This window comes from Pipistrellus kuhlii, unplaced genomic scaffold (assembly GCF_014108245.1).
Source record: "Pipistrellus kuhlii isolate mPipKuh1 unplaced genomic scaffold, mPipKuh1.p scaffold_m20_p_3, whole genome shotgun sequence".
Lineage (NCBI taxonomy): Eukaryota > Metazoa > Chordata > Mammalia > Chiroptera > Vespertilionidae > Pipistrellus > Pipistrellus kuhlii.
The window spans coordinates 10906390-10932415 of record NW_023425529.1 but is presented as its reverse complement, the minus strand read 5'-3'; the positions used below and the strand labels follow the sequence as shown (position 1 = coordinate 10932415).

At 41.3% G+C, this 26026-nt stretch overlaps 1 protein-coding gene across 5 annotated transcripts in view; it reads left to right on the top strand.

Annotated features, from left to right (window-relative positions):
• Positions 1 to 241: 241 nt before the first annotated feature.
• NR1H4 (nuclear receptor subfamily 1 group H member 4) overlaps positions 242 to 26026 on the top strand; it is a 67411-nt gene continuing 41626 nt past the window's right edge. For 2 of the 5 annotated variants that reach the window (XM_036457794.2, XM_036457793.2), the window contains exon 1: positions 23815 to 23969. In XM_036457794.2, coding sequence (XP_036313687.1) covers positions 23861 to 23969 — 109 coding nt within the window. In that variant the 5' untranslated portion in view covers positions 23815 to 23860. Of the gene's footprint in view, positions 525 to 12546; positions 12682 to 14000; positions 14136 to 23814; positions 23970 to 26026 lie in introns of those variants that run through there. The other 3 variants (XM_036457795.2, XM_045587615.1, XM_045587616.1) reach the window with 3 other exon arrangements.

Sequence of the window (26026 nt, the reverse complement as noted above, 5' to 3'; positions counted from 1 at the left end):
GGTACACGGAAATCTGAGTACTCAGAACCCCAAAAAGCAGCCGCAGGAGATGTGTTTTGAAAGACTGGCTTTGGGCTCCTGGGCAGTGTCACCTCCCCTGCTCTGGGGCTCTGGAGTTGGGCCTGGGAATCTCGAGGCTCTCCCTCCCTGTGTTTATATCATTTAGCAGGGAAAGGATTGTTAATGACTAATCTGTGTCCGGAGGCACGGAGCCAAGGAAGAGCTGCTGCTGGCCTGGGAGGCCCATGGTCACCCACAGCTTTTGCTAGAACTCCCTCCTCCTCTTCACTCCACTGTCTCCTGGACTCACACCAACGCAAACTCGGCTCCTGAGCATTGGTAGAAAAATTGCTGCGATTTGGAGAGGAAGACTGGACTCGGGATCCTCCCAGGGCCTTGAAAGTTCAGCTCCAACCTGAGACAATAGAGTGAGTACCTAATTCCATCTCAACGCAACCGAGGGGAGGTTGTCATGAAAAGTTTCTCTTTCACGTCAGGAGATTTGGTCAACAAAGAAATGCTAGGTTAGAATTTGATAGAAAATCCTGAAAATTACAAAGAAACATCAACTCTGAAAAGCAACCAAAAAGAAGCAAGAGTTAACCTGACCTAACTGAAACATAAGCTGTTGACCTTTTTTGAACAGTTATTTAGAAATATCTTCTAACATGTGGTCACCCAGCAGAATCCCTGGGGACAGTACATTTTTGGAAACGTCTCTGTTCTGATTCCATAGATAATGTGACTTGTATCGTGTGCTGCGTTTTGGTCATTTATCAAATCTTGGTGTGAATATCGCTAATGACTTAGAAAGCAGGCACAGGATAGTGTTGAAGGTACGCTCAATTGAAATACAAGTTTGTCCTAGAAGAGAGGGTTTAAAAGGGCTTTCTCTTTTGACCTTCCTTGTCCACATTTCTATTGCTTTTCATTTCTCCTATGAGTAGCAGATGGAAATATTTTAATTAGATGGAAAAGACGCCTGAGAGAGGGAACTTTATTTGTGTTAAAATTGTCCGGGTCTGAATCTACAGATAGGGCCTCTCCTTGTCTGCTGACTGCCATAGGGAATTGGCAATGGTGAGGTGAGCCTGGATCATTTCTCCCAGTGGAGTTTTTATTTAGCCGTGAGGGGGCTGGGGGCATGTACACAACTCACTCTGGGTTCGTTCTCTGAGAAACACACCTAGCTTTCAAGAAATCTGATTTTGCTCTAGGGCCACTTCAGGACTACCTTCAAGAGGGATAGAGGAAGATGTTGGGGAATGATTGCTGGGTTTCTAGCTGTCATAGACACCTTCATCTTCGAGTCGCCCCCCACCCTCCAAATTATGGACCTGTGCCATTGCACCGTGGACTTTTCTGTTTTGCTGAGAATGTTGCAATATGGCTGATGCAACTCCAAGTCAGCTGAGAGAGAGCGGGCTGGGGATGACCCTTTATTGTCCCGAGACCCTTCCTCAGGACTTGCCTCGGCATTTTTCACCAAACACCTCTTTACTTGGAGAGGGAAAGTAATGTTATCCTAGTTCTTCCTCCTATTTCCACATCTCCCAAGTCTGGCCAGTTGTGATGGCACAGCCACTAGCTGTGAGGCCTGGAGATCGTGGGAAGGAAAAGAAATGTGTGCACATGAGTGTGTGGTGCAGATCACCCTGATGCAATGTCTACTGACATGTCACAAGCCTTACCGAAATTGCCTGTTTCCTTCTCCCAATAGCACCACATGGAAGGTTTTCTTTTTTTTTCACTTTTTTTTTTAAATTAAATTATTATCTGTGTACATATTTTAACATTGCCCCCCCCCCCCCCCCCCATGGTTTCCTTACGCTCATTTTACAGATGAGGAAACAGAGGCCCCAAGAGGACAAATAACCTGTCCCTGGTCACACAGTTAGGACAAGCAGGATCTGAAGATGAGGGAAGGTCTTTCTGGCTCCAGTCTTTTCGTTGCTGCTCTAATATGGTTGGGGGCTGGGAAAACTTGGAATCTGGGATGATGGTAGAGCAAGTGGACCTTCCTGCAAACAGTTCAGTGTGAGAGGAGTAAGTAATTAAGCCCCAGTACAACTTTGAATATTAGCAGGGCATTTTCTAATGATTGTACCATGAGCAGGGGAAATGAAAAATTTTCAGCACTACTTGCTTTAACCCAGAGGTTGATCCAGGAGAGGTGATTGGAGACTTCAGTTATCAGCATTTTAATGAAAGACTGCAAGAACTTGCCATGGTATTGTGATTAGGGACGACTGAGATGAGCTCAGAATTGCTGTGGGTCACAGAGCCTGTGGGTTATGAATGCTATGAGAATATAAAAAGCTCATGTTATCATTACATGGGGAGATAAAGGAAAAAAATTAAGATGATGTTTATATCTATATACACTAAAGGCCCAGTGCATAAAATTCATGCACTGGGGGAAGGGTATCCCTCAGCCCAGCCTGCACCCTCTTCAGTCTGGGACCCCTCAGGGATTGGGCCTAAACTGGCAGTTGGACATCCCTCTCACAATCCAGGACTGCTGGCTCCTAACCACTCGCCTGCCTGCCTGCCTGATTGCCCCTAATTGCTTCTGCCTGCCAACCTGATCACCTCCTAACCGCTCTCCTGCTGACCTGATTGACATCTAACTGCTCCCCTGCTGGCCCGATCGCCCCCAACTGCCCTCCCCTGCTGGCCCAATGGCCCCAACTGCCCTCCCCTGCTGGCCATCTTTTGGTGATGTCAGGGTGGCCATCTTGTGATGACACAAGGGTGCGAGAGCCACCTAGTAAATATATATATATTGATTTCAGGAAGGAAGGGAGAGGGAGAAATAGAAACATCAATAATGAGAGAATTATTGATTGACCTCCTGCTGCTCCACACTGGGGATTGAGCCCATAATCCAGGAGTATGCCCTGACTGGGAATCCAACTATGACTTCCTGGTTCATAGGTCAGTGCTCACCCATTGAGCTGCATTGGCTAGGCAAATATGTTCTTTTCTTGGTAGAAAGTGTTTTCCCTTCATTTTGCCCAGTCTCATTTTCCTCTTAAATCCCAGCAGCATAGATCATGAAGGAACAAAAAGAAATAGAAACAATTTTTTTTCTTCTCAGGTATTTTTTATTGCCCTTATATTTTGTGTCAGTGGAGACGTATGAGAGTACGGCAACACTGTATGAGAGTCCTTAGTCACCAAGCTTCATGGAAAGACAAAGTCACCTTATATAAAAATATCCATTCTCCTCCTTCTCTCCCCCCTCCCTCTTATCTTTGTATCTCCTAACCTCTTTGCTCTCCACAGTGAGGTATTTCCTCCTCCATTTGCCCCTTCCCAATTTTGGCAACAAAGGAATGTCTGTTATTCTTTCTCCCCTCTTTGTAAATTTGTGTCAGTACAACGCTAATGTAATGCAATCTGATCATGAAGGAAAATATTTCCCAGGAAATAAACTATTGCCCAAGAAAAAACACATCCCTAGGACAAGAAAGCCTGGTCAGCACAGTCTTAGGTCTAAGAATTAGAATAGACTTCTGGTGACTAAAAATAATATGTGGGAATAAAAAAATAAATTTTTATTAATCTTTTTAAAGATAAAAATTCTAATTTGAGATTTGGGTTCCCATTTTTTAAAAATTTAATTTTATTGTTTAAAGTACTACAAATAGTATATATATATTTCCTTTTCCCCGCCATTGACCTTCCCTAAGCCCCCTTACCCCTTGTCACATGCCTTCATCTCCCCCCCCCCAATGTCTTGTGTCCATTGTTGTGCTTATATGCATGCATACAAGTCCTTTGGTTGATCTCTTTCCCCTGGGTTCCCATTTTTAAATAGACTTAGAAGGCCTTTTCCTGGTCCCGGTGATCCTGAGATAAGTTAGGTATTTATACCTTAATTAATGTCACTAATTCAAAGCAAAGGGGAAATAGCAGAGCTTTGCAGTTTCAGGTCCTGGAGGACTGTGTAACAGGGTTCTCTGGAAGACACTGGTCCATGGAGAAAACGGTCTTGCTGAGGGATATTGCAGAGCAGAGAAAAGCCCTCTGATCTGGGGCTCAGATCTTCCCTGACCAAGAAGGGAACTGTCTGTTTCCACGCCCTAGAGAGCTACGAAAGTTCTTAGTGTGGATGCCAAGTCTGCACCACCCTGTCACTTAAGGAGCAAGCACTGGTTGTGGCCCAGTGTTAAGAGGGAAGGACAGAGTAACGTCATGCCAAAAAGGGGTGGCGTGGAGATCCTTATTCTCATGCAGCCCAGATTCTGAATCTGAGGCCATGACTCGGTTTCAAGGCACCAGGAACCCTTTGATACTGTATTAAAAAATACATGCATTTTACAGAGGATTTTTGAGGGCAGTGAAACTATTCTTTGTGATACTATAATGGAAAACCCATAGAATATACATCACCAAGATTGAATGAACCTTGATTAAAGTATAAACTTTGGGTTTATATGATGTGTCAGCGCAGATTCACCAGGTGTAACAAATGCACAAATCCAATGGGTGTGGATGGTGAAAGAGGTTGTGCATTTTTGGGGACAAGGGTTATAAAAAACAACCTTCTCTCCCAGAGAATTTAAATGTGCCTGCTTCTGACATCCAATGGTATAAATGGCCAAATGGAGAATAGGGAATGATATTCTCAATGAATTATTTTCATAAAAAACACACAATCTTATAACTTAGTCTAAAATCTCTTTACTGTGGAAACCGGTTTGGCTCAGTGGATAGAGCATCTGCCTGCGGACTGAAAGGTCCCAGGTTTAATTCCGATCAAGAGCATGCACCTTGGTTGTGGGCACGTCCCCAGTAGGGGTGTGCAAAAGGCAGCTAATCAATGTTTCTTATCCATGTTTCTTATTCTCTATCCCTCTCTCTTCCTCTCTGTAAAAACTCAATAAAATATATTAAAAAAATAAATAAATAAAATCTCTTTACTTTCCCCAAAACTACTCTCCTCTTTCAATGTTAACACATATAAAATCATCTAAATTTTTTCAACTGCAGCCTAATATTTGGTACTATTGATTGAGCCACTAGCCACTGCACTTTTGATGGTCATTTAGGTGTTTCCCCCTTTTCACCAACAGAGACAATGCTGCAGTGAACATCCTTGTGCACATGTGCAAAGGTTCCCCAAGGAAGATACCTAAGAATTAGAATTGCTTTTCATTTTAATATACAGTGCTAAAAACCCTGCAAAAGATTAAAAACGATGCCCCTATTGGCAATATATGAGAATGTGTATTTCTATACGTTCACTCCAACTTTTAAAATTATCACAATTTGATCATCTGATAGGTGGAAATGGCAGGCAGTTACACAGATTTGCATTTTTCTAATTATTAATCATTTCCAGACGTTTGCATGGTTATTGGCCACTTGTATCTCCCTTTTGGTAGATTTCCTCTTTACAGTCTTTGCCAATTTCTGCCCTGGATTATTTATCCTTTATGTTTTTATTTATATGAGTTATTTATGTATTGTTTGTACTAATTTTTGCTGTTATTTATGTTGTGAACATTTCCTTCCAAGCTTGTTTCATATATTTAGTTTTGTTTATGGAGTCTTGATTTCTGTCCTCTTGATTTTAATGTAGTCAAATTATTCTTTTTAATTTATGTTTTGTTTAGTAATATCAATAGTTCAGAGAAAAGGAGAGACCCCTAAGTTCATAAAGACCATATATGTATTTCCCTATATTTCTTTCAATAATTTCATAATCTTAATGTCTTTTATTCTCTTATTTTCAAGAATAACACAAGATAGAAATCTCTATTCCATCGCACCCGCCAAAGGAATAGCCAATTTTCCGGGCACTATTTCTTGAATAGGCCATCTTTCCCTCCTCTGGCTTGAGCTGAATTCACTATTTCAGCATTGAGAATGATTTATGGTTGCTCAGGACACAGTATGCTATTTTCCCTTCCTATGTCTTCCCCACTACATGACTTTGCCTAGCCTAATGCCTGCTCCTTCAAGATGAAATTCAAGAATCAGCCAGCCTTCCACCCTCAGGAAGACTTTTTTTATTCTCCTAGTCACATCCCTGCTTAAAACCCACCAATCACTTTCATTTAGAATAAATCCAAATTCTTTACCCTGGTCGGCAGGCCATATGAGAGTCACCTACTCTTAGACGTGATCTCTTGCACTCCCCCTTCCTCACTAATTTCCAGCCTCACTGGGCTTTTGCTGTCTCTTCTGTTATCCAAGCCCTGGCCCTTAACACTCGCTGACACTCTGCCTGGAATTATTTTCTTTGATGTGGCTTACTCCTTCTTATCCTCCACATCTCAGTTCAAAAGTCTGCTTTTTACAGATCTCTTCCCAGGTCACCCTCTCCAACCTTTCACCATTCTATCCCTTATAATCTTTGTTTTCTTACTAGAGGCCTGGTGCATGAATTTGTGCACAGGTGGGGTTCTTCAGCCCGGTCAGAGATTGGGCTGATTGGGGCTGTCTTGCCCAGTCCCGATGGGGGCAATTGGAGGTTGGTCAGAGGCAGGAGGGGCCAAGTAAGGTTGGCTGTGAGAGTACATTGAACATCTTCCCTCTGGTGATCAGTGTGTGTCATAGCAACTGGTCCACTGTTTTTTCTGGTCATTCAGTCGTAATTGCTGCTTAGGTTTTTAGATATATATATAGACTAGGGGCCCAGTGCACAAAATTTGTGCACGGGGACCGGTGTTCCTCAGCCTAGCCTGCACTCTCCCCAATCTAGGACCCTGAACTAGGATCCAATCTCAGTAGGATCAGGCCTAAATGGGCAGACATCCTTCTCACAATCCAGGATTGCTGGCTCCCAACTGCTTGCCTGCCTGCCTTCCTGATTACCCCTAACTGCTTCTGCCTGTCAGTCTGATCACCTCCTAACCATTCCCTTGCCAGCCTGATTGATGTCTAACTGCTCCCCTGCCAGCCCAATTGCCCCTAACTGCCCTCCCCTGAAGGCCTGGTTACCCCTAACTGCCCTCCCGTCCAGGCTAGTTGCCCACAACTGCTCTTCCCTATAGGCCTGGGTTCCCCCCAACTTTCCTTCCCTGCAGGCCTGGTCACCCCCAACTTCCTCCTCTACTGACCTGGTCACCCCTAACTGCTCTCCCCTGAAAGCTTGATAACCCCCAACTGCCCTCCCTTGCAGGTCTGGTTCCTCCCAACTGTCCTCCCCTGGTAGCCATCTTGTGGTGGCCATTTTGTGTCCATATGGGGGCAGCCATCTTGTGTGTTGGAGTGATGGTCAATTTGCATATTACTCTTTTATTAAATAGGATAGAGGCCTGGTGTACAGGCAGGGGTCAGCTGGTTTGCCCTGAAGGGTGTCCTGGATCAGAGTGGGGTTCCCTTGGGGCATAGGGCAGCCTAGGCGAGGGGCTGTGGTGGTTTGCAGGCTGGCCATGCCCCCCTGGCAACCCAAGTGGAGGCCCTGGTATCTGGGATTTATTTATCTTCTATAATTGAAACTTTGTAGCCTTGAGTGGAGGCCAGGGCTGGCCAGGGTGTGTGGGAAGCTTGGCTTCCTCCATTGCTGGGGGAATCCAAGCCTCCTGCTTGTTTTGTGGCTGTAGCCATCTTGGTTGGGTCAATTTGCATACTCGCTCCTGATTGGCTGGTGGGCTGGCTTGTGGGTGTAGCAGAGGTACGGTTAACTTGCATATTACTCTTTTATTAGATAGGATTATTACCATTGGAAATCTTATGTGTTTACATGCAAATTGTGCATCTCTCCCACTAGAATGCAAGCCCTGTGAAGGCAGGGTTTTTTTTTCCCCCCCTGCCTCATTCACCACTCTATTTTCAAGACCTCCATCAAAGCTTGATACATAGGATAAAATGATTGAAGGTCCAATGAATGACTGTCCTTACTGGGCTCTTGAAGGGATTTGTGTTACCTCTTTCAAGCCCCACACTACTCTAATTGGGTTTTCATTGCCTGGCTTTTCCACTAAGCTGCTTGAAGAGATCATGAATCTTTCTTTCCCTTTAAGAACATTCTTCTGGCCTGTGGGCTGAATCCAGGGCTTTCCCTGGGCATGAAATGTTGATGGCTAGAAAAAGCTCACTTTGCCCTGCCCTTTAGGAATGGATGACATAGATGTTCAACAGCTGCCATCAACAGCTGGTTTCATCCAAGAAAAATGCCACCAAGGATGTTTTCATTAGGTGTGATGAGTTCGTAGGTAACGGCACATGTAACTAATTTTTATCTTTTTCTTTTGAGAGCTGAGATTCTTCTAAGTCAGAGTCAAAGCTACTTAACTGGAACAGGGTATTTCCGAGGTCTCTATTTGCAAATGGTTTCTGATAAATCAGAGGAGCTCCATACACCATGAACTTCCTGTGACACGCAGTGTCTAAACAAGTCAAAATTGATAACCAGAAAGTGGGAGTCTAAGCTACCAGTCACTCACTCTCTTATCACATTCAAAACAAACAGCACATACCATTTCTGAAATTACTGCTGAGTCCTTAAATGAAGGCTTAGGCTACAGATCATACAAATAAACATAAAGTAAAACAAATATTTTGTCCCTGTTTCCACCAATACTTAAGGCTTAACCTTGGTATCTCCACACTTTTTTCTTTCCTTTCTCTGTTCTGTGCACTGGACTCAAGTCCCTCCCTTCCCATCTCTGCAAATACTGCCATGGTATGCACCAGTCATCTCATGTTAGCAACAGATTTCCTGAAATTTCCTCCTTCCTTTACTGCTTACCTTCCCTGTTCCACGTTTTCATTAGCATGATCTTGTAGAAGATAGATTTCATTATGTCATTAAAAATTTCCAGTAGCTCCTCATTGAACATAGGTAGGGTCCCCAAATATCTTATGGGAAGAAATGACTTTCTCTTCAAAGTCTTAAAAATATGTATGTGTACCTGTAGGTTTAAATATGTATAAGTATGAATGCCTGTATTGACTTACATATCTTTACAGATGAGGAAGCTTTTCACATACAGCTTGGGGCAAAGTAGGTTTACAGTGGTAAGTCAATAAAAAAAGATAAACAATTCATAGAAAAAATGGCAAAGAGTATAAACAGAAAATTGAAAGTAATGGCCACATATAGGCAATAAAGATGAAAAAATTTTCCAATTTCACTAATAATCAAAGAAATGTAATTTACTACAGTGAGATAGGACTTTTCACCTAGAAAATTAGACAAGATTGATAAAAATGAGGGTATTTGTTACATTTATTCATAGTTTACCTATAATGTTACTAGATTTAAAAAATCTGTGATTTGTTTAAGGCAGAGATTAACAAAATTTACTTGTAAAAGGCTACTGAGTAAATTTTTTTGGCCCTGTGGGTCACAGAGTGTTAGTTGCAACTACTCAACCCTGCCATTGTAGGGAGAAAGAAATCTAGATAATCCATAAACAAATAGATGTCGCTGTATACCAATAAAACTTTATTTATGAATACTTAAAAATGAATTTCAAGTATCATGAAATATCATTCTTTTAATTTTTAAACTGTTTGAAAATGCAAAATCATTGTTAGCTCAAAAGTTGTACAAGAATAGCCCCAGCTTTGGCCCGTGGGCAATAGTTTGCCAAACCCCAGTTTAAGGCACAGTGTTTAAGGGCCCTTTATGCCATGAGTGGGCATAGTAACCAGGAGGATGCACAAGAAACTGACTATAGTAGTTGTATTTGGTAAGGAAAATGAGTGACAGAGCTGGAAAAAATACTTATTATTTTCTGTATACTATTTGAGTTGCTTACTATGCGCTTGTATTGCTATTTAAAAAATTCAAGTTTCCTTTTCTTTAAGCCCCTTCTGGAGTCATAAAACCAACAAACCCGATTTGGGCAGACTCTGCCAACTGTCTGGATTCAGGAGGGCACTGTTAGCTCTTCAGGGGCACCTACATAGTGGGTCTCCAGTTGGGAGAATAACTCAAATGATACAGAATTAGTAGAATTGGACTTTCATTTGGGTAAGAGTGATAAATCCTGTCCATTGTGCAATAAGAGAAAAAAATTCTTATCTTGTACCATTTAATCAGGATGAGCATACCAAATGTCAGGGAATTTGGCGGAACTAAGCAAGGAAAACAATTAATACAAGCCATTTAATTGAGCCTACATTTCTTGAGGGCACTTGAATTGAAGGTGCCAGGTTGATATGAATGCATGGAGGAAAATACAAGATTTTGGTGGAAAATGAAAATGATGGTACCTGAGAACTATCAGAGAGCTGTGATGTTCTACAGAAATATGGGGAGCTTGATGAACATGACTGAAGGCTCCAAAGGCAAATAAGAAAAAAAAAAGTTAGCATGGAGGGAAGCCTAATGTAAGATCAGAACTGAAATCTCCTGTGTTTTAAAGACCAGAGCAACTGGGTCTTAAATTACAGAATATAAGTTTGGATTGAATATTAGAAAAAATTCCTGACTCTGTGCTTTGTAGGTTCCTGCAAATTTTTATAGAAAACTGGAATTTCCTAAAAATAAGAGCAACTCAAACTAGAACAATGGTTGTGTGAATTTTGAGGAACTTTTCAATCCATTTATTATTTAATATACAGATATATATATATTCATAATTCATGTATATAATATATACACATTGAATGTGTACATAATAATTTATATACATATTAAAACTGAAATTTCCCAAGTCCTCAAATAGCTTGTGAATGTGAATGAGATACCGTTAATAGCAACAACTCAACCTTTACTGGCTTATTCCTCAGGACCTTTGGCTCCCTAACAGAGTCCTCCTCTCCCCAAGTATTTCAGGGAGGCTTTGGGGTCTCTTCTTGTTTGTTCATAATCAAGTCTGCTCTGACCACTTCTTCTACTTCTTTTTGTGTCCATTGGCGAGACCAGTACCCAACTGTGGTCATACCAACTCTGCTGGGCATTCTCCATGGGGTAAGGTGATACCTCGGCTGCTGCTGCTCTTTCACAATTGCCCCAGAATGACCCTGAGTCCTGTTGGGGTCAAAGTTCCACTGTGATTGTGGCAGAGTTGTTTGAGCGTGAGGGTGGAGTTGAAATGAGTAGTCTCCTACTTATTGTGTTCAGTTAGAAAAGTCTAACTTATAGTTCAAGGTTTCCAAGTTTCATTTTTATTTATGATTTTCTCCCTTTTCCCATTAGGGTGGCAGGATGGCCTCTTGAATCTAGTATAGGTTGGTCAAATACTGTGCTACATTGAGAATTACACATTCACCTAATGACTATGGCTTTGATTTGGGACAAGAGTCCTGGTTCCTGGCTCCCTCTGATTTTAAGAATGGGTTTTCTCTCAATAAATCCTTTGGCTTACTTGAAAGTAGACTTTGGTAGGACCATGCCATTGGTTCACCAGATGAACCCAGATATCTCTGCTTTCTCACAGTAGATACAGTTTGTATCCTTTCACAGGGTGTGTGTGTGTGTGTGTATGTGTGTGTGTGTGTGTATGTATTACTAAATTCTTCAGCCTCTATGGTGTCTTTTCATCAATTCAGATGTGCCCTAGTATTGCCTATTGTAATGGAATGTCTGCAGGTAGAGTAGATCTTACAATTGATTAATTAGGCGGTTTAATGTTGTCATTAAAAAATATGGGTTCTTTACCATGAAAGAACAAACAAAATAGAAACAAATTCATAGATACAGAGAATAGACTGATAATAGCCAGAGAGAAGGGGTGTTGGGGGACTTGGTAAGAAGGGTGAAGGAACTGAGAAGTACAGATTGGTAGTTTACAAAATAATTATGGGGATGTACTAGTAAAATACAGCATAGGGAATATAGATGATAATATTGTAATAACTATGCATGATGCCAGGTGGGTAATAGAAATATCAAGGGAAATAATTTGTAAAATATATGATTGTTTAAGTATATGTCACTTTGCTGTACAGCTGAAACTAATACAAGATAATACTGAATGTAAACTATAATTGAAAAAAATAAAAACTACCTTTGGAATCACATCCTCCTTCAGCTGCTTCCCCATCTTGACTCCCTTTCACACCTATCTCTTTATTAGAGCATCCTAATCTTTGCCTTCATCACCAGCTTTTGAATAAAATATGCAATTATCTGTATATTGGTGTGATTATTTTTTAATCTCTCAATTAAGTTTGATGTCATAGATCATGGATGCTTGTGTTCCCTTCATCATTTTATCTCCAAAGATTCAGCACAGAACTTAGTGCAGAATAAGTCCCCAACAATGTATTTTGAAAGCATGAATAAATGAATAAATGAATAAATACAACAAACGTTGTCTGGTGGACTATCTTACCAGCAGCCACATGCATCTGCTACCTACTTCTGCTTGAATGGGCCCATTCTGCTGAGTGAGAAAGAAAGAAACAGAGACACAAATAATAGGAAAATTCTAATGAAATAGCTATTAGTCTAAAAAATAACCCTAGGTTCTCTTCTGGAGTAGAAAATATAAATAGTTATTATTTGTAAACAAAGTGATTATTTTGTGGAGACAGGATAAAAAGATTTGGAAATCGCCCTCAGAAAACAGCCTTGGAAAAGAGATTCTGATAGCACACCTTCTCATTATTTGACCTTTCACATTACTTCTTCAGGGAGGTGGAAGACATATTGGAAGGAAGAAAGGAAGGAAAGAAGCCCTGGAGATAAAACTAAAAGTGAACACTGCTTCACTTGGGTTCTGGGATGAGTTCTGGACCTCTCCCCAGGATGAAACTTCAGATATTTTGGTGAGATTTACATAACTTTTCTTTTTTCTTTTCTTTTCTTTGGGGAGGGGAGTGAGGGGCGGGGAGGGGAGGGGAGGGTGGGGGGAGGGGAGGGAGGGAGGGGAGGTGGAGGGGAGGGGAGACGGGGATGGGAGGTGGGAGAGGAGGGGAGAGAGGAAGGAAGGGGAGGGGAAGGCAGGGGGAAGGGGAGAGAAGGGAATGGGAAGGGGGAGAGAGGGAAGGGAAGGGGAGAGAGGGGGACGGGAAGGTTGGAGAGACGGGAAGGGAAGGGGAGAGAGGGAACGGGATGGGGAGCAAATGCAGGGAAGGGGAGCGAAGTTAAGGAGGTTGGAGAGACTGGATGATGCGAAGGGGAAGTGGAGCAAGAAGTGAAGGGTGAGAGAAGGGAAGGGAAGGGTACTGTTAAGGCAAGGGCATGTACGGGAAGGTGAAGGGAATGGCAGGGAAGGGAAGCGCAGTACTGGATGGGACGTGACTGGACGCGACCGATCGAAGGAGACTCGATCTCCTCTCCTCTCCTCTCCTCTCTCTCCTCTCCTCTCCTCTCCTCTCCTCTCCTTCCTTCCTTCCTTCCTTCCTTCCTTCCTTCCTTCCTTCCTTCCTTCCTTCCTTCCTTTCTTTCTTTCTTTCTTTCTTTCTTCTTTCTTTCTTTCTTTCTTTCTTTCTTTCTTTCTTTCTTTCTTTCTTTCTTTCTTTCTTTCTTTCTTTCTTTTTATGGCCAAGGTAGATCTATGGCCAAGGTAGATCATGAGAGTGAAAATGCAAATTCCTTAAATTTATCTAAAAGGCAAAGATAAAGATCTTGGGGGGGGGGCATTTCTAAATTTTTGATTTGCTGACATAGTGCCTACTCAACCTAAGAAAATTCCAGTAGAAAGGGGTCTTAAAGTACTTTTGTGTTTGTGCAAAAGACCTGTTCAACTTTAGAGTAAAATTTAATATAATAAATCATAGATACATCCCATTTTAAATCAAGGCTTTTATATTTGAGTGTGTGTGTGTGTGTGTGTGTGTGTGTGTAAAAGAAAAAAAACACACAACCAAAATGTCATCATCTTTTTCCCAAATCTCCCAAGTGTTGAAATTTAAATAAAAATATATGTTATTTTCCCAGATAAATTGAAGAGTATATCTACACTTATAAGTCCAAATTAGGTGTGAAAATGATAAATATTGAGAACAAATAGATTCAGAAAGGCCTTGACAAAATGTCAAAAGGAAGCCAATTACTGTTTTGTATATTGGCATGAACTCTCCCTCTCTCTCTCTTAACCATCTTCTTCCCTCTTCCTCAAACTCTCTATTTATTTGCATTTCAGGGTGATTTTTTGAAGACCACAATAACAAAGGTGCATTCTCAAGTAGAAAAGTTTGGATTAGATAAAAAATGAATCTCATCCAACACTCACACTTACCTGCTGCGGATGAATTTTCTCTTTCTGACAATTTATTTGGTAAGTTGTCAAGTTCATTGAAATCTATATAGAACAAGCTACAATTTGGAAGTGCATGAGAACAAAGCTTCGATGCTGAGTGCCAGAGAGAGTCTAGAAAAGTATTTTTGTTCCTTCTGAGTACTCAGTCAACGTTAGCTACAAATCAAGGTTAGAGGTAGATAGAACCTTGGATTCATTGAAACAAGTGGTCTTCTCTTTTCTAGATGAGGACAGCAAGGCCCAGAGAGCTTTGTGACTTGTCCAAGGCCATGAGGCTAGATGATTAACAGAGCTGGGAGTAGAAACCAATTCCAGCACTAGGGCTGAGTCTGATCTTATTGCAGCATGTACTAAAGTATGAAGTCATGATTGTTGTGGTTTAATATTATACCTATTAAAGGCTGAGCTTACTTAGGTTATAGTTCTGTGATAGGCTTGCTACCCACCATCCTTCCGGCGTTGGGGGATATATGGCATAGTGCCAGGATTAGTCATTTAAACTGGCTTAAGAACAAATTGTACTAAGTTGTTTCCAGTAGATCTGTAACTAGATGGTACCATAAAATGATATATTGCTTTAGTTTATGCATTTAAGAAAAAAGTCTCATTATAAAGAATTTTAATTGGGACTATCAGCAGAGTCAGCAGGGGTAAATTTGGGGTGGGGCAGGGAAGCTTTGTGCCAGTCTTAAAATAATTCCTTTTTGTATAGAAGACCTGCTAAGAGAGCTTGGATGTTCCCATTTATTCACCCTATATTAATAAATGGACCATGGCAGATGGTAGTGAAAATGCAAATGCTTGAAATTCCATGAAAGTCAGTGTTTGAAGGCATGATCCCCTATTTGCAGACATCCCTGGGAGATGTTAATAGCTTATGCTATTACATACCAGTCATTACCAGCTTCTTGTATATAGCTTCTCAGGTCCTTTCCATGAAGAGGTCATTATCTGTCTTACTTATTTACATGCTTACCTGCCCCCATACAGTATAAGAATATTTAAGAGCAGTGACAATGTCTTATTAATCTTAGTATGCATTTGATAAATAAGAATTAAGTCATAAATAAAAGGAGAAACGAGGTTAAGGAAAATAAGAGATGTTTATCGGCAACCCAGAGAGACCAGTAATTATTTATGAAATACCAGTTCTTGGACATACTTGCTGCATCTTATTTCTTTTATTTGTCTTTTTAAAAAAATATATTTTATTGATTTTTTTACAGAGAGGAAGGGAGAGAGATAGAGAGCTAGAAACATCGATTAGAGAGAAACATCGACCAGCTGCCTCTTGCACACCCCCTACTGGGGATGTGCCCACAACCAACGTACATGCCCCTGGCCGGAATCGAACCTGGGACCTTTCAGTGTGCAGACCGACGCTCTACCACAAACTGGTTTCGGCTATTTGTCTTTTCTTCATCCTGTGGATGCATTCAAGGCAAACAGGCACTACCTCCATGTCCAGCTACTTGACCATTTGCTTCTGGCCTATCCTAAAAATCTGTAAAATAATCAGTGTATAGACATCTTTATAATTTTTGCTCTTCCAGTCAGAATGCACAGAATACTTAAGACTATAGCTACATGTCATAGACAAAGGAAAAGTCCACTTAAGGTGTTTTTTTTCCCCACATAAAAATTCCGCTTTTTGCTCTGAATTATAAGTAATTATAATTTGCTCTGAATTACAAGTAAGCACATCAGGTTGAAGGTTGACCTCAGCAGCCATGAGGTGGAAAGATGTGAGGAGACAGAAAAACAGAGGTGAAGGAGCGGTCAAGTAAGAAGCATCTGGAAGTGCTTGCAGAGGAAGCACTGAGACTCTTGCTGTCAGGGCTGTTCTTTCACCTTTGCTGGACCACATTCCCATCCACTTTCCTAACACTTCACTCAAGGTTCCTGAGACTAAATAACACAAGATGCATAAGCTGCAATGCAGAGCTGTTATTCCAGGCTAGATAGAGCAGCTTCTTCAAATCTTCATCTCATCCCTTCCCGAGGTAAACTAATCTGAACCATGTGTGACCAATGGGACTCCTTTTCCTTATTAAGATCTTGAGCCAGGTCTAAGCATTTTTTTTTTTTAACCACATCTCTTTCCCACAGGGCCTCAGTCTCACTCCATCTATATATCTGAGCTAAGGTATGCCAGAGTAAGGGGTGAAGATTTGCATTTTGATTCTTCTTTTCCTCCTGCTTACTTTTGTGTCCTGATGGCACTGACGCATTCTATGTTCCCACCATGAGTTTAGGATACAGAGCAGGGCAGATCGTGGCCCCTGGATGAGTAATCCACAGTGCCTCAGTTGCCATTCTTGGATCTTGAGATAGACCAGTGATTCAGAAGTATTAACTTCATGGGCTCAACTAGCCAGAGCTAAACTCTTTTCCAATGGACTGTGTACTCAAAAACATCAGTCATGTTGTTATAATCGGGCAAGTGGTACAACACATGGATTTCTTTCATCTGAATGTTGAGCACTGACTATATACTGGGCATTGTAATAAAGCAGGAAACAAGACAGGCAAGCTCCTAGTGGAGAGAAGATTCACGGGAAACATGCAAATAAACAAACAAGATTATATTAGGTAATGGTAAGAGCTATGAAAATAACAAACCAGGGTGATGTCATAGTAACTTGAATAATGGGGCTGCTCTCAATGGTGTGGACAGAGAAGGGTTCTGGGAGTTAACAAGCTGAGACCAAAAGACAAACCAAAGAGGACATTCTAGGTGGAGAAAACAGGAGACACAATGGCCCAACGTCTAGAATGGACTTGGAAGGGTGCTGTTTTCTTTTATTTAAAATTATTATATTTTATTGATTTTTACAGAGAGGAAGGAAGAGGAGGAGGAGGAGGAGGAAGAAGAGAGAGAGAGGGCGAGAGAGAGATATCAATGAGAGAGAGACATTGACCAGCTGCCTCCTGCACACCACACACCAGGGATGTGCCCACAACCAATGTACATGCCCTTGACCAGAATCGAACCTGGGACCCTTCAGTCTGCAGACCGACGCTCTATCCACTGAGCCAAATCGATTTTGGCTGGCGATGTCTTATCATTTTCATTTAGGACAGTCGAAAGAGTTTTAGAGAACTGACTCTAGACCCTGCATTTCCATTAACCAGCACTTGTAAGAGGAAATGATTAGACTTGGAATTCTAAGACCCTTGTCTATAAATCGTTAACCTTGAGAAGCACAACCAAAAGCTAGGATTCATGCGCAGGCAGTTGATGTGAGAAGTGTTTCCAGGGAGCAGAAGCAAAAGACTGGGGTTGTAAGACACGGAAGGAGGGGAAACCACCATGAGGTGAGTTATGAAGATCACTGCTGTGGGTAAGGGGAGCTTGATTCCATGGAGTAGCATAGAGAATTGTCCACTGAGGGACTGGGGACTGGGGCCTGGGGCACTTATTCACTGACCCCTGGCTCCAGTTGGTTGAGGGTGACCCCTGGAGGCATTAACTTGCCAGTGTGTCTGGGCTATGCTTTTGCCATGGGAACAAGGCCAGGTAGTCTCTGGAGGTAGTAAATACGTTTGGGATAGAATGCAACAGGATGTGTGGCATGTTCTTGAGATGCCAGGCTGTCAAAAGCAGGTGAATCTATCAACATGATCATCTGCGGCAGCTCCGGGTGAAATGCGAGGTAAGCCAAAGCATGTGACACCAGGTGTGTCTGTCACATAGTATAAGGGGATTCCACCCCTCAGCCCCCAGTCCATTGGAACATTCAAAGGAAGGCTAAGATTGGGGGTGGGGTACAGATTTGCTCTGCAGTTCTGCTTCCTTAGGCTGGTTCTTATGGAAAAGAAGGAAATACTCTTGGATAGAGTGGGATTATGAAACAGGCTGGAATCACCTCGTGAGGTCCTTGAACTTATTCTTCTGCCACACATCCCTGACAAACCTAGCTCATCGGTAACTCGGTCCACGGGAGCCTCAGAATGGAAGGACGTGAGGACCTAAGAGAGCTATGTCTCCTTTCCTTCGGGAGCAGTTGCAAACCAGGAAGTTTGGTCAAAGGTTAATTCAGTGGATTAAGAAAGACTTCTCCGCTGAATGAAGAAGGCAGGGTCTTTATGTAATTAGTGCATAATAAAAGATAATAATGACAAAGTCCGTGGCTTCCTACGGTTTAACATAGTAAGTAGGGCAAGAGGTAGCATGTTAATTAAAATCTATGTATTCTTTTAGAAAATTGTGGTTTAAGAACTTAAAAAGCACAGACCTTCAGACCAAGGAGAAAAGCATTCTAATAATAGCAAGGAATAAGCAAGACAAGGGGCAGTGTCTCCCTCAGTGCTCCCAGTGCAAAGAGTGCGGTTCGCTTAGCTCAGTGAAACTGGGAGACGTTCACAGAAGGTGGGTAGAAATAAGCAAAGAAATGGAAAGGAATAAAATCTCCGAGGCAACTGAGGCTTTCTGAAATTCAGTGTTCTCCCCTATAAAATGAGGATAGTTAATGACATTCACTCCATAGCTTTTGGGGAGAACTGAATGGCTGTGTGGGAAAGTGTTCTGTAAACTTCAGGGCATCATAAAAGAGTATAATTAGTCCAGGGCTTGATATGTAGTTGTTATTATTTAAATTGTTGAAATGATAAACACCACTCTACTCATTAAAGGGAGGAAGTTCTCTTTATCTGAACATTGTGGAGTGCATAGAGTTTCCAAAGAGCCAACAGAAACCAGCAGTATGGAAATAAATTTCTGGGTGCCCTAAGGAGGGAAACACGTGTCCTCATTCTGGCGTTACAGCGTTGCTATTATAGAACAGCTATGAAATGCATGCTTTTATATTACCTTACTAGAGGCCCGATGCATGAAATTTATTTAAAGGGCCCAGCCAACATTAATGAAATTAGCATCCTTTAACTTAGAGAAAGTGAGACCACTATGTCTTGATATCACCTGCTCATAAAAAGCTGACAGTTGACATACTATGGTGGGGTAGATGGACAAGTGTAAGAATGAAAAACCCATGTATTTTGTATTTGATTCTTTTTCCCCCTCAAATTTTAATTTTAAAAGAAAATAAGCATGTGAATTTATTAAAACTAATGTCTGGCTTTCTTGAAAAAAATAAAAATAAAAAATAAAGATGTAAACAGAAAAAAAAAAAAAAAAAAGGGCCCAGCCCCCGGAGCTGTAGGGACTGCCTCTGCCTCTGCTTCGAGCCCCCACTGGAAGGTTCTTGGTCTAATTAGAATATTATGCTTTTATTATTATAGATTATTGTATCTAACAGTCTTCGTAAAGCCCCATTCTATGAGGCTAATGAGACCTAGCAAGTGGCAGGATGCGTACTGCGCATAACCCTGTTCACTTAGAATCCATTTCCCTTAGCTATTTTTCATCACGTTATGTTTCTGTCAGCTCTATATGCCTGTTTTCTCTGGGTAGCTTTATGGTTATTGGAATATGGTGTTTATCTCCCTTTTGCTTAAATTAAAAAGCATCTTTCCGGTGTTACAGAAGCAGCCAGATGTTTTAAAATACAATTAAAGATCTTGAGATACAGTTTTGTGGAATGTTTCTGACATTTGAGCTCAGGCTTTTTTTTTTTTTCCTTTCATCTCAATTTAACTCAAATGATTGCAGTTCTGAGCTGATGAGTGAATCAAAGTTGATAGTGTTCAGAAGATGGAAAGATACCTTGCAAAATGAAGTTTTGTTTGAGCATCATTTAAATATTTTTTATCCACATCTGCCGAAATCGGTTTGGCTCAGTGGATAGAGCATCGGTTTGTGGACTGAGGGGTCCCAGGTTCGATTCCGGTCAGGGCACATCGTTGGGTTGCGGGCACATCCCCGGTAGGGGGTGTGCAAGAGGCAGCTGGTCGATGTTTCTCTCTCATCGACGTTTCTAGCTCTCTATCTCTCTCCCTTCCTCTCTGTAAAAATCAATAAAAATAAATATTTCTTATCCACATCTCTTCCACAGATTTAAGCAGTCTCTACGATTTTTACTAATTCACCACGGCTTTGATTTTTGTTCTCCCAGGAATCTCAGTTCTGGTATTCTTTGTTAGGGAGGTTAAGAAGTGGGTGAAAGAAAAGAAGTATCTAAAGAGCCTTTCCTCATTATAAAATATATTACTGTCTTTTTTAGATAGGGCAGGCATAGCTTGTAAAAGGCATGCAATGAGACAAAGAATGATAGATAGTTGGCCAGCTGGTCGGTGAATCCATTGTTGTCCAGGGCCTGACTCTCAACCTTGCAGACTAAGAAATGTATCTCAGGGGCACTCAGAATAAGCAAGCTGAGAAAGGTTGACTATAAAATCAGATAGAAAATGTATACATTCTACAATGACAAAAAGAATTGTGATAGTGATAATGATTTTAGATTTCTTAGCAGACCTCCAACAGTCAATCACATCTCTGCTGCTTACTAGTATGTGGTTTTAGGCAAATTCCTTAACTATGTGCAAGATATTTACCTACTTTATTAAATTTCTCAAAAGAATGCCTGGCCCATCTTAAGTACTCTATAGAACTATTTGCCATTAATATTAATTCTCACAACACTCATGTAGAGTGGATACCATTACTATTCCCTTTACTAGTGAGAAAATGGAGATTTAAAGGTGCTACACAATCTGTTTAAGGTTCCATAGATAGTAAGTGGACAACCAAAATATAATCAGGACGAGAAATCAGAATTGAGTGATTAAGGATCCAGGCTCAGAGAATACTCCTGATCACGTCAGTGGAGAAAGTCCTTCCAGTATGATTGTATCACTCTAAGCCTGTTGGACAAGTTTATTTTAAGGATAGTTCTTAGAAAAGCATTGCTGGCATTTATTCGGGGAGTCCCCACCCTTTTTTTATAGCTTCGCTAGGGGCCCAATACACCTTGAAAGTAACTGTGGGCTGCAAGGCTGTAGTAGGCACAGGGGTGGGTCTTGGCTCATCCTCTATGACCCTGCTCAGCCCCTCCTGCCTCGGCCCCCGATCCTCTGTCTGCGCTCCCACTGCTGCCACTCACGTGTGCTGACAGTGTGGAGCCATTGGGGCTGGTGCCAGCAGTGGGGTGTGAGTGGCAGTTGCTGCCCTGATTGACCCACAGGAGCAGGGGGAGGTGAAGAAGCCCTCAGGGCGATCAGGGCTGGCAGCTGCTGCTCACATCTGCTGATGACGCTGAGTGATCTGGACTGGCACTGGGCACCAGCAGCAGGTGCGAGTAGAGGCTCAGGCACTGGCTATGGTTGTGAGTGGGGCTGGCGCTGGCAGTGGGTACAAGTGGCAGCTCCAGCACTGGCAGCATGTGTGAACACTGGGAGGGAACACAGTGCATAGGAGCAAAGAATTTTCAGTAACCATCAGAGGCACACCCCAATGACAGTGACCAGTGCCTTGGTCTGGAGTGTCTCCCCCCCCCCCCTTCCTCACACACACCTGCTCCACCATCCTGCCGTGGCCAACACCCACTGTGTGCCACACATGCCACCTGGTGGTCAGTGCATGTCATAGCGACCAATTGTTTAGTTCTACCATTTGGTCTATTGCCTATTAGCCTTTTGTTATATAGGATTGCTGATGCCCTCACTTGCCATGATTGATGTAGCTTCACATTGCTGCCAGGTCCTATCTACCGCAGCGCTGTCTGATAGAAGTTTCTGTGATGATCAAAATGTTCTATTAATAGATTCACTTTTTTTCAATGCAGTGGCCACTATCTTCATGTGGCTATTGGACACTAAAAATATGACTAGTATAACTGAGGAATTGATTCTAATGTCTTTAATTTAAATTAGTTTAGGTAGCCATACACGGCTAGTAGGTACCCTTTCAGAGAGCATAGAACTGCAGAGGAAAATGTATTTTTATAAAAATAACATGAAGCAGTTGGTTATCATTGAGAGAAGGAAAGAGATCCAATCAGTCTTCTTATGAGAATATCTTGTGTGGATTTCATTCAGCAACGAGGGCTTCCTAGATCAGCTAAATTATCCTGCTCTCTCCAAGGCAATTATCAGCTAAATTATCCTGCTCTCTTCAAGGCAAGGATAGTTCTTGGGTTGTGAAGATACAATGAGGTCAGAAGTAAACCGAGGATGGAGCACAGTTTTGCAGATGGTAACCCTTGATTGCACAGTCCAAACTGAAACACACCCAGGACCATCATACCTTTCTTCTTTCTCTGCAGTGAGGGCAAGCGTGCTTTACTTGTTTAGCTATGGGGTCTTGAGTCAGAAGACCTTGATGAATGTTTTAGTTTTATCCTTCAATAACTGGGCGGCTGTAGACAGACCACTGAACTTCACTGAGTTGCTTTTCTGAGTCTGTAAAATAGGGTAGAAGAGAGTAGGTAATACATACAATACCTTCCTCAAAGTAAGGACCAGATAAGGTAATGCCTGTGAAACACCCTAAGCTTCTCCAGGCTGCAGAGACATCTTAGCAGTGATTATTAGGTTTACACAGATCACGTTTGCCTTTTAAAACTGCTTTCGTATTTATTATGTCACTTTTATCTTCACAACAGGTCGATGAGGGAGGTAGGGCAGGAATTATCTATGTTTTACCATCTGTTTATGTATGCAAATGTGGCCTGCAGAAGCTGAGAGATTGGCCTAAGGTTATGTAGGGCATCTACTTGCATTATGCCTGAGCTCCATCCTGGACCTACTGAGTCCTATTCTAAAGCCCTCTCTTTCAAAACAAACTCAGTCACAACCTTGAAACCCACCAGTTCTGCTGCAGAAATTATTCCTACTCAAAATGCAAGCCACCCTAAAACATGAGTCCAAAGCTGAATAATCATGATATCAATGTGATGATTAATAGACACCCATTGTGCTGAGCATTTTATAGATATTATTTTACTTAATTTTCATAATATTTCTATGAGGTATGATTCTCAGGAAATTGAGACAATAAACAATCAGGAATTTGTCTGTGGTCTACAGAGCTAGTGAATGCCAGGGACACCTGAAGGTATTTGTTAAAGCTGCCGCAATGAAGTACCACACACTCGTTGGCTAATACAACAGAAACGTATTGGCAAGAAATCTAAAATCAAGGTGTTGGCAGGATTGGTTCCTTCTGAAGGCTGTGATGAAAGAATATATGTTCCTGACCTTGGAAAGCCCTGGAGAGCATTGGCTTGTATATGATTGTGTTTATTCCAATATCTCTTCATGGTGTCTTCTCTTAATGTGTGTCTGTTCTGTGTCCAAATTTCTATTTAGTTTAAGGACACCGGTCCCATGGGATTAAAAGCCAATCTAGTGACCTCATAGTTGATTAATCTTCTATAAAGATCCTGTCTCTAAATAATGCCACCTGCTAGGATACTGGAGTTAGAACTTCAACATATCAATTTTTTTTGGGGGGGGAAGGGGGACATAACTTCACCATAACAGTGGATCTAAACCCAGATCAACTGGTTACACAGTGTTAAGCTACTATGCCATATCATTCTGTAGCCTTTTGAAAGGAACAACTTTGATGCCCTGGAGCGTGACACTTGACCTCCTGAATCCACTTTTACAGCAACTGAACAGAAATCTACCTCCTAAAATCTCTTAAAGTGGAAAGTGCTCCCCAAAATGTTTATCTAAGAGACTGGTTTCTAGCTTACTAGGCAATCTGGCATCGAGGACTTTTCTCATAAACATTTACAAATATTCTGCTCAGTAATGAAGTTAATCAGTAAGCCACCCAACCTCTGGCCTCTGTCACTTCTTACCTAGTCTCATTTTCAGTTGCTGGGAATAAAGTAAGAATGGTAATGCAGTTTCAGGGGTTAGAAAATCCGGTTCAAATTAGTCCTTGCCAGAGCTGCACATCATCAGGATCTGTCATGGAAATGATGAGCCTGAAGCCTGCAAAAGGTAGGATACTGTTCACAGGTATTCTTGGTGGAGCTTCAGGAACTGGGCTGAGGAAGTGTGGGCACCTTTGAGATGATAGTAGCAGGTGTCTATCAAAGATGGCTCAGTCAGAACCAGAAGTCTGAGGTGAAAAGTTGGAGGTGGGGCGATTTTTATAGGATTCTAAATAGGTGAGTATTTCTTTGGGAGGAAATATAAATATGTATTCCCTAAAATTCTTCATTGGATGGTGGAAAATTAGCACCATTGTTATAAGTGAAACAGTAGTCAGTTCTAACATTGATGCCTGTGGACACTTGAAATAAACACTGTAAAGTATATTACTTAATGCAGCTGGTCATGAAATCTATTTTGTGGCTTTCGATCAGCATTAAAAACTAGAGTAGAATGGAGTGGAGTGGAGTGGACTGGAGTGGAGTAGAATAGAGTGGAGTGGAGTGGAGTAAGGTGGAGTAGAGTAGAATCAGAGTAGCATGGAATAGAAATGTCAGCATGCACCTCAAGAAGTAAAGATAAGTGTTGCTTCATAGAAATGTTTCAGTTACTGATATAGATGTGTTAGTATGGACAGGGGTCAAGATATACGATATATTTCAAACTGTGTGTTGTGGCAAGAAGCACTTATTTTCCAAAGCATATTCCTCTTTGTAGTCTATGGACAGCCAGGTGAGGAAAGAGTTCAGCTTTAGGCCTAAGCTGTTTGTTTTATCTGAAGTGAAACATGGATCATAATTAAAACAGATTACAATGAAGACAGTATATTTTGCCTGTTTAAATATTCTTCTCAAAGCAGCATCTTGCCTTTTAAATTTTCAGCTAAAAGAGAAACTCTAATCTTTTTTTTTTTTTTTTTTTTTTTTTTTTTTTTTTACCACAGTTACAAGTTGTGAACATATTGTGCCCATAGACTTGGCAGCATTCCAGTTCGCTTCAATGCGATGGTTAGAAGTGACTGATACTGTATTTAGAAATGGAAATTACTTGAAAGTCTGGGGATGAAAGTTTTCTATTATTTCTATTTAACATTGATTAAACATTTGTACTGTGTCAGGCTTTATGTAAGGTGCCAGGGATAAAAATAAAAAAGGGGGGGGGGAGAAAATATAATAATATAATATAATTAATATAATATAAAATAATATAATTAATATAATATAATATAATATAATATAATATAATATAATATATTCTCCAAAGAGTTCACAGAGTAACCACAACAGTAACAAAAACACATTGAATGTTAATGCTGTGTCAAAAGTAGCAAATTGTGATTGAGTGGAATTGAGAGTTGGGCATGAAGTAGGACCCTGGCCACCAGTACGTCATTCCACCTCAAATTTAGCATGGAACATAAGCCTGTAAATGAACACAAATGATTGAAAGCTGCCGTAGTAGAAATGTGTATAGAGGGTAGGAGAAGTTAGCCCTACCTAGGGGAGCCTAGGCAGACCTCAAGAAGGAGGTGTTAGCTGACCAGCCAACGAGAGGCACCAACATCACATGCCCTGACATCAGGAAAAGCAAACAACTCTACCAATGAAGCTGGTCTATACAATTAAGTATCCATGAATTGGGAAATAAATGAGGGAGCAAAGGCAACTTTCCCATTCATGAAACTTTCTAATAAACATTCATGATATTTTTATTATGGTTGGCATTGTGCCAGAAATGAAAAACCAGATAAAACCTGGATCTTTATGAGGCTCAGAAGTTGTGCGATCACGGGAAGTGCCATTGTTATTACAGGACCTGATTCTCCCATGTGGGCACACAGTGCTGTGGCCATAGATTCCTTGAAGCTGCATTTATATATCGTTAAATAGCCATGTAGCTATTTCACTAACATTTTAATTATTTAAAATTAAAAGAAAAATTCATTCCTTCATGATCACTAGCCATGTCTCAAATGCTCAGTATTCCATATGGTGCGTAGTTAATGTGCTGATAGGTATAGCACACTTTCAGCATCTTAAAGTTCCCTTAGATGGTGCTCCTCCAGAAAAAATTATTAAATGCTAGAGTTTCTCTACTCAGGAGAATTTTGCTTTCCTGTGCAG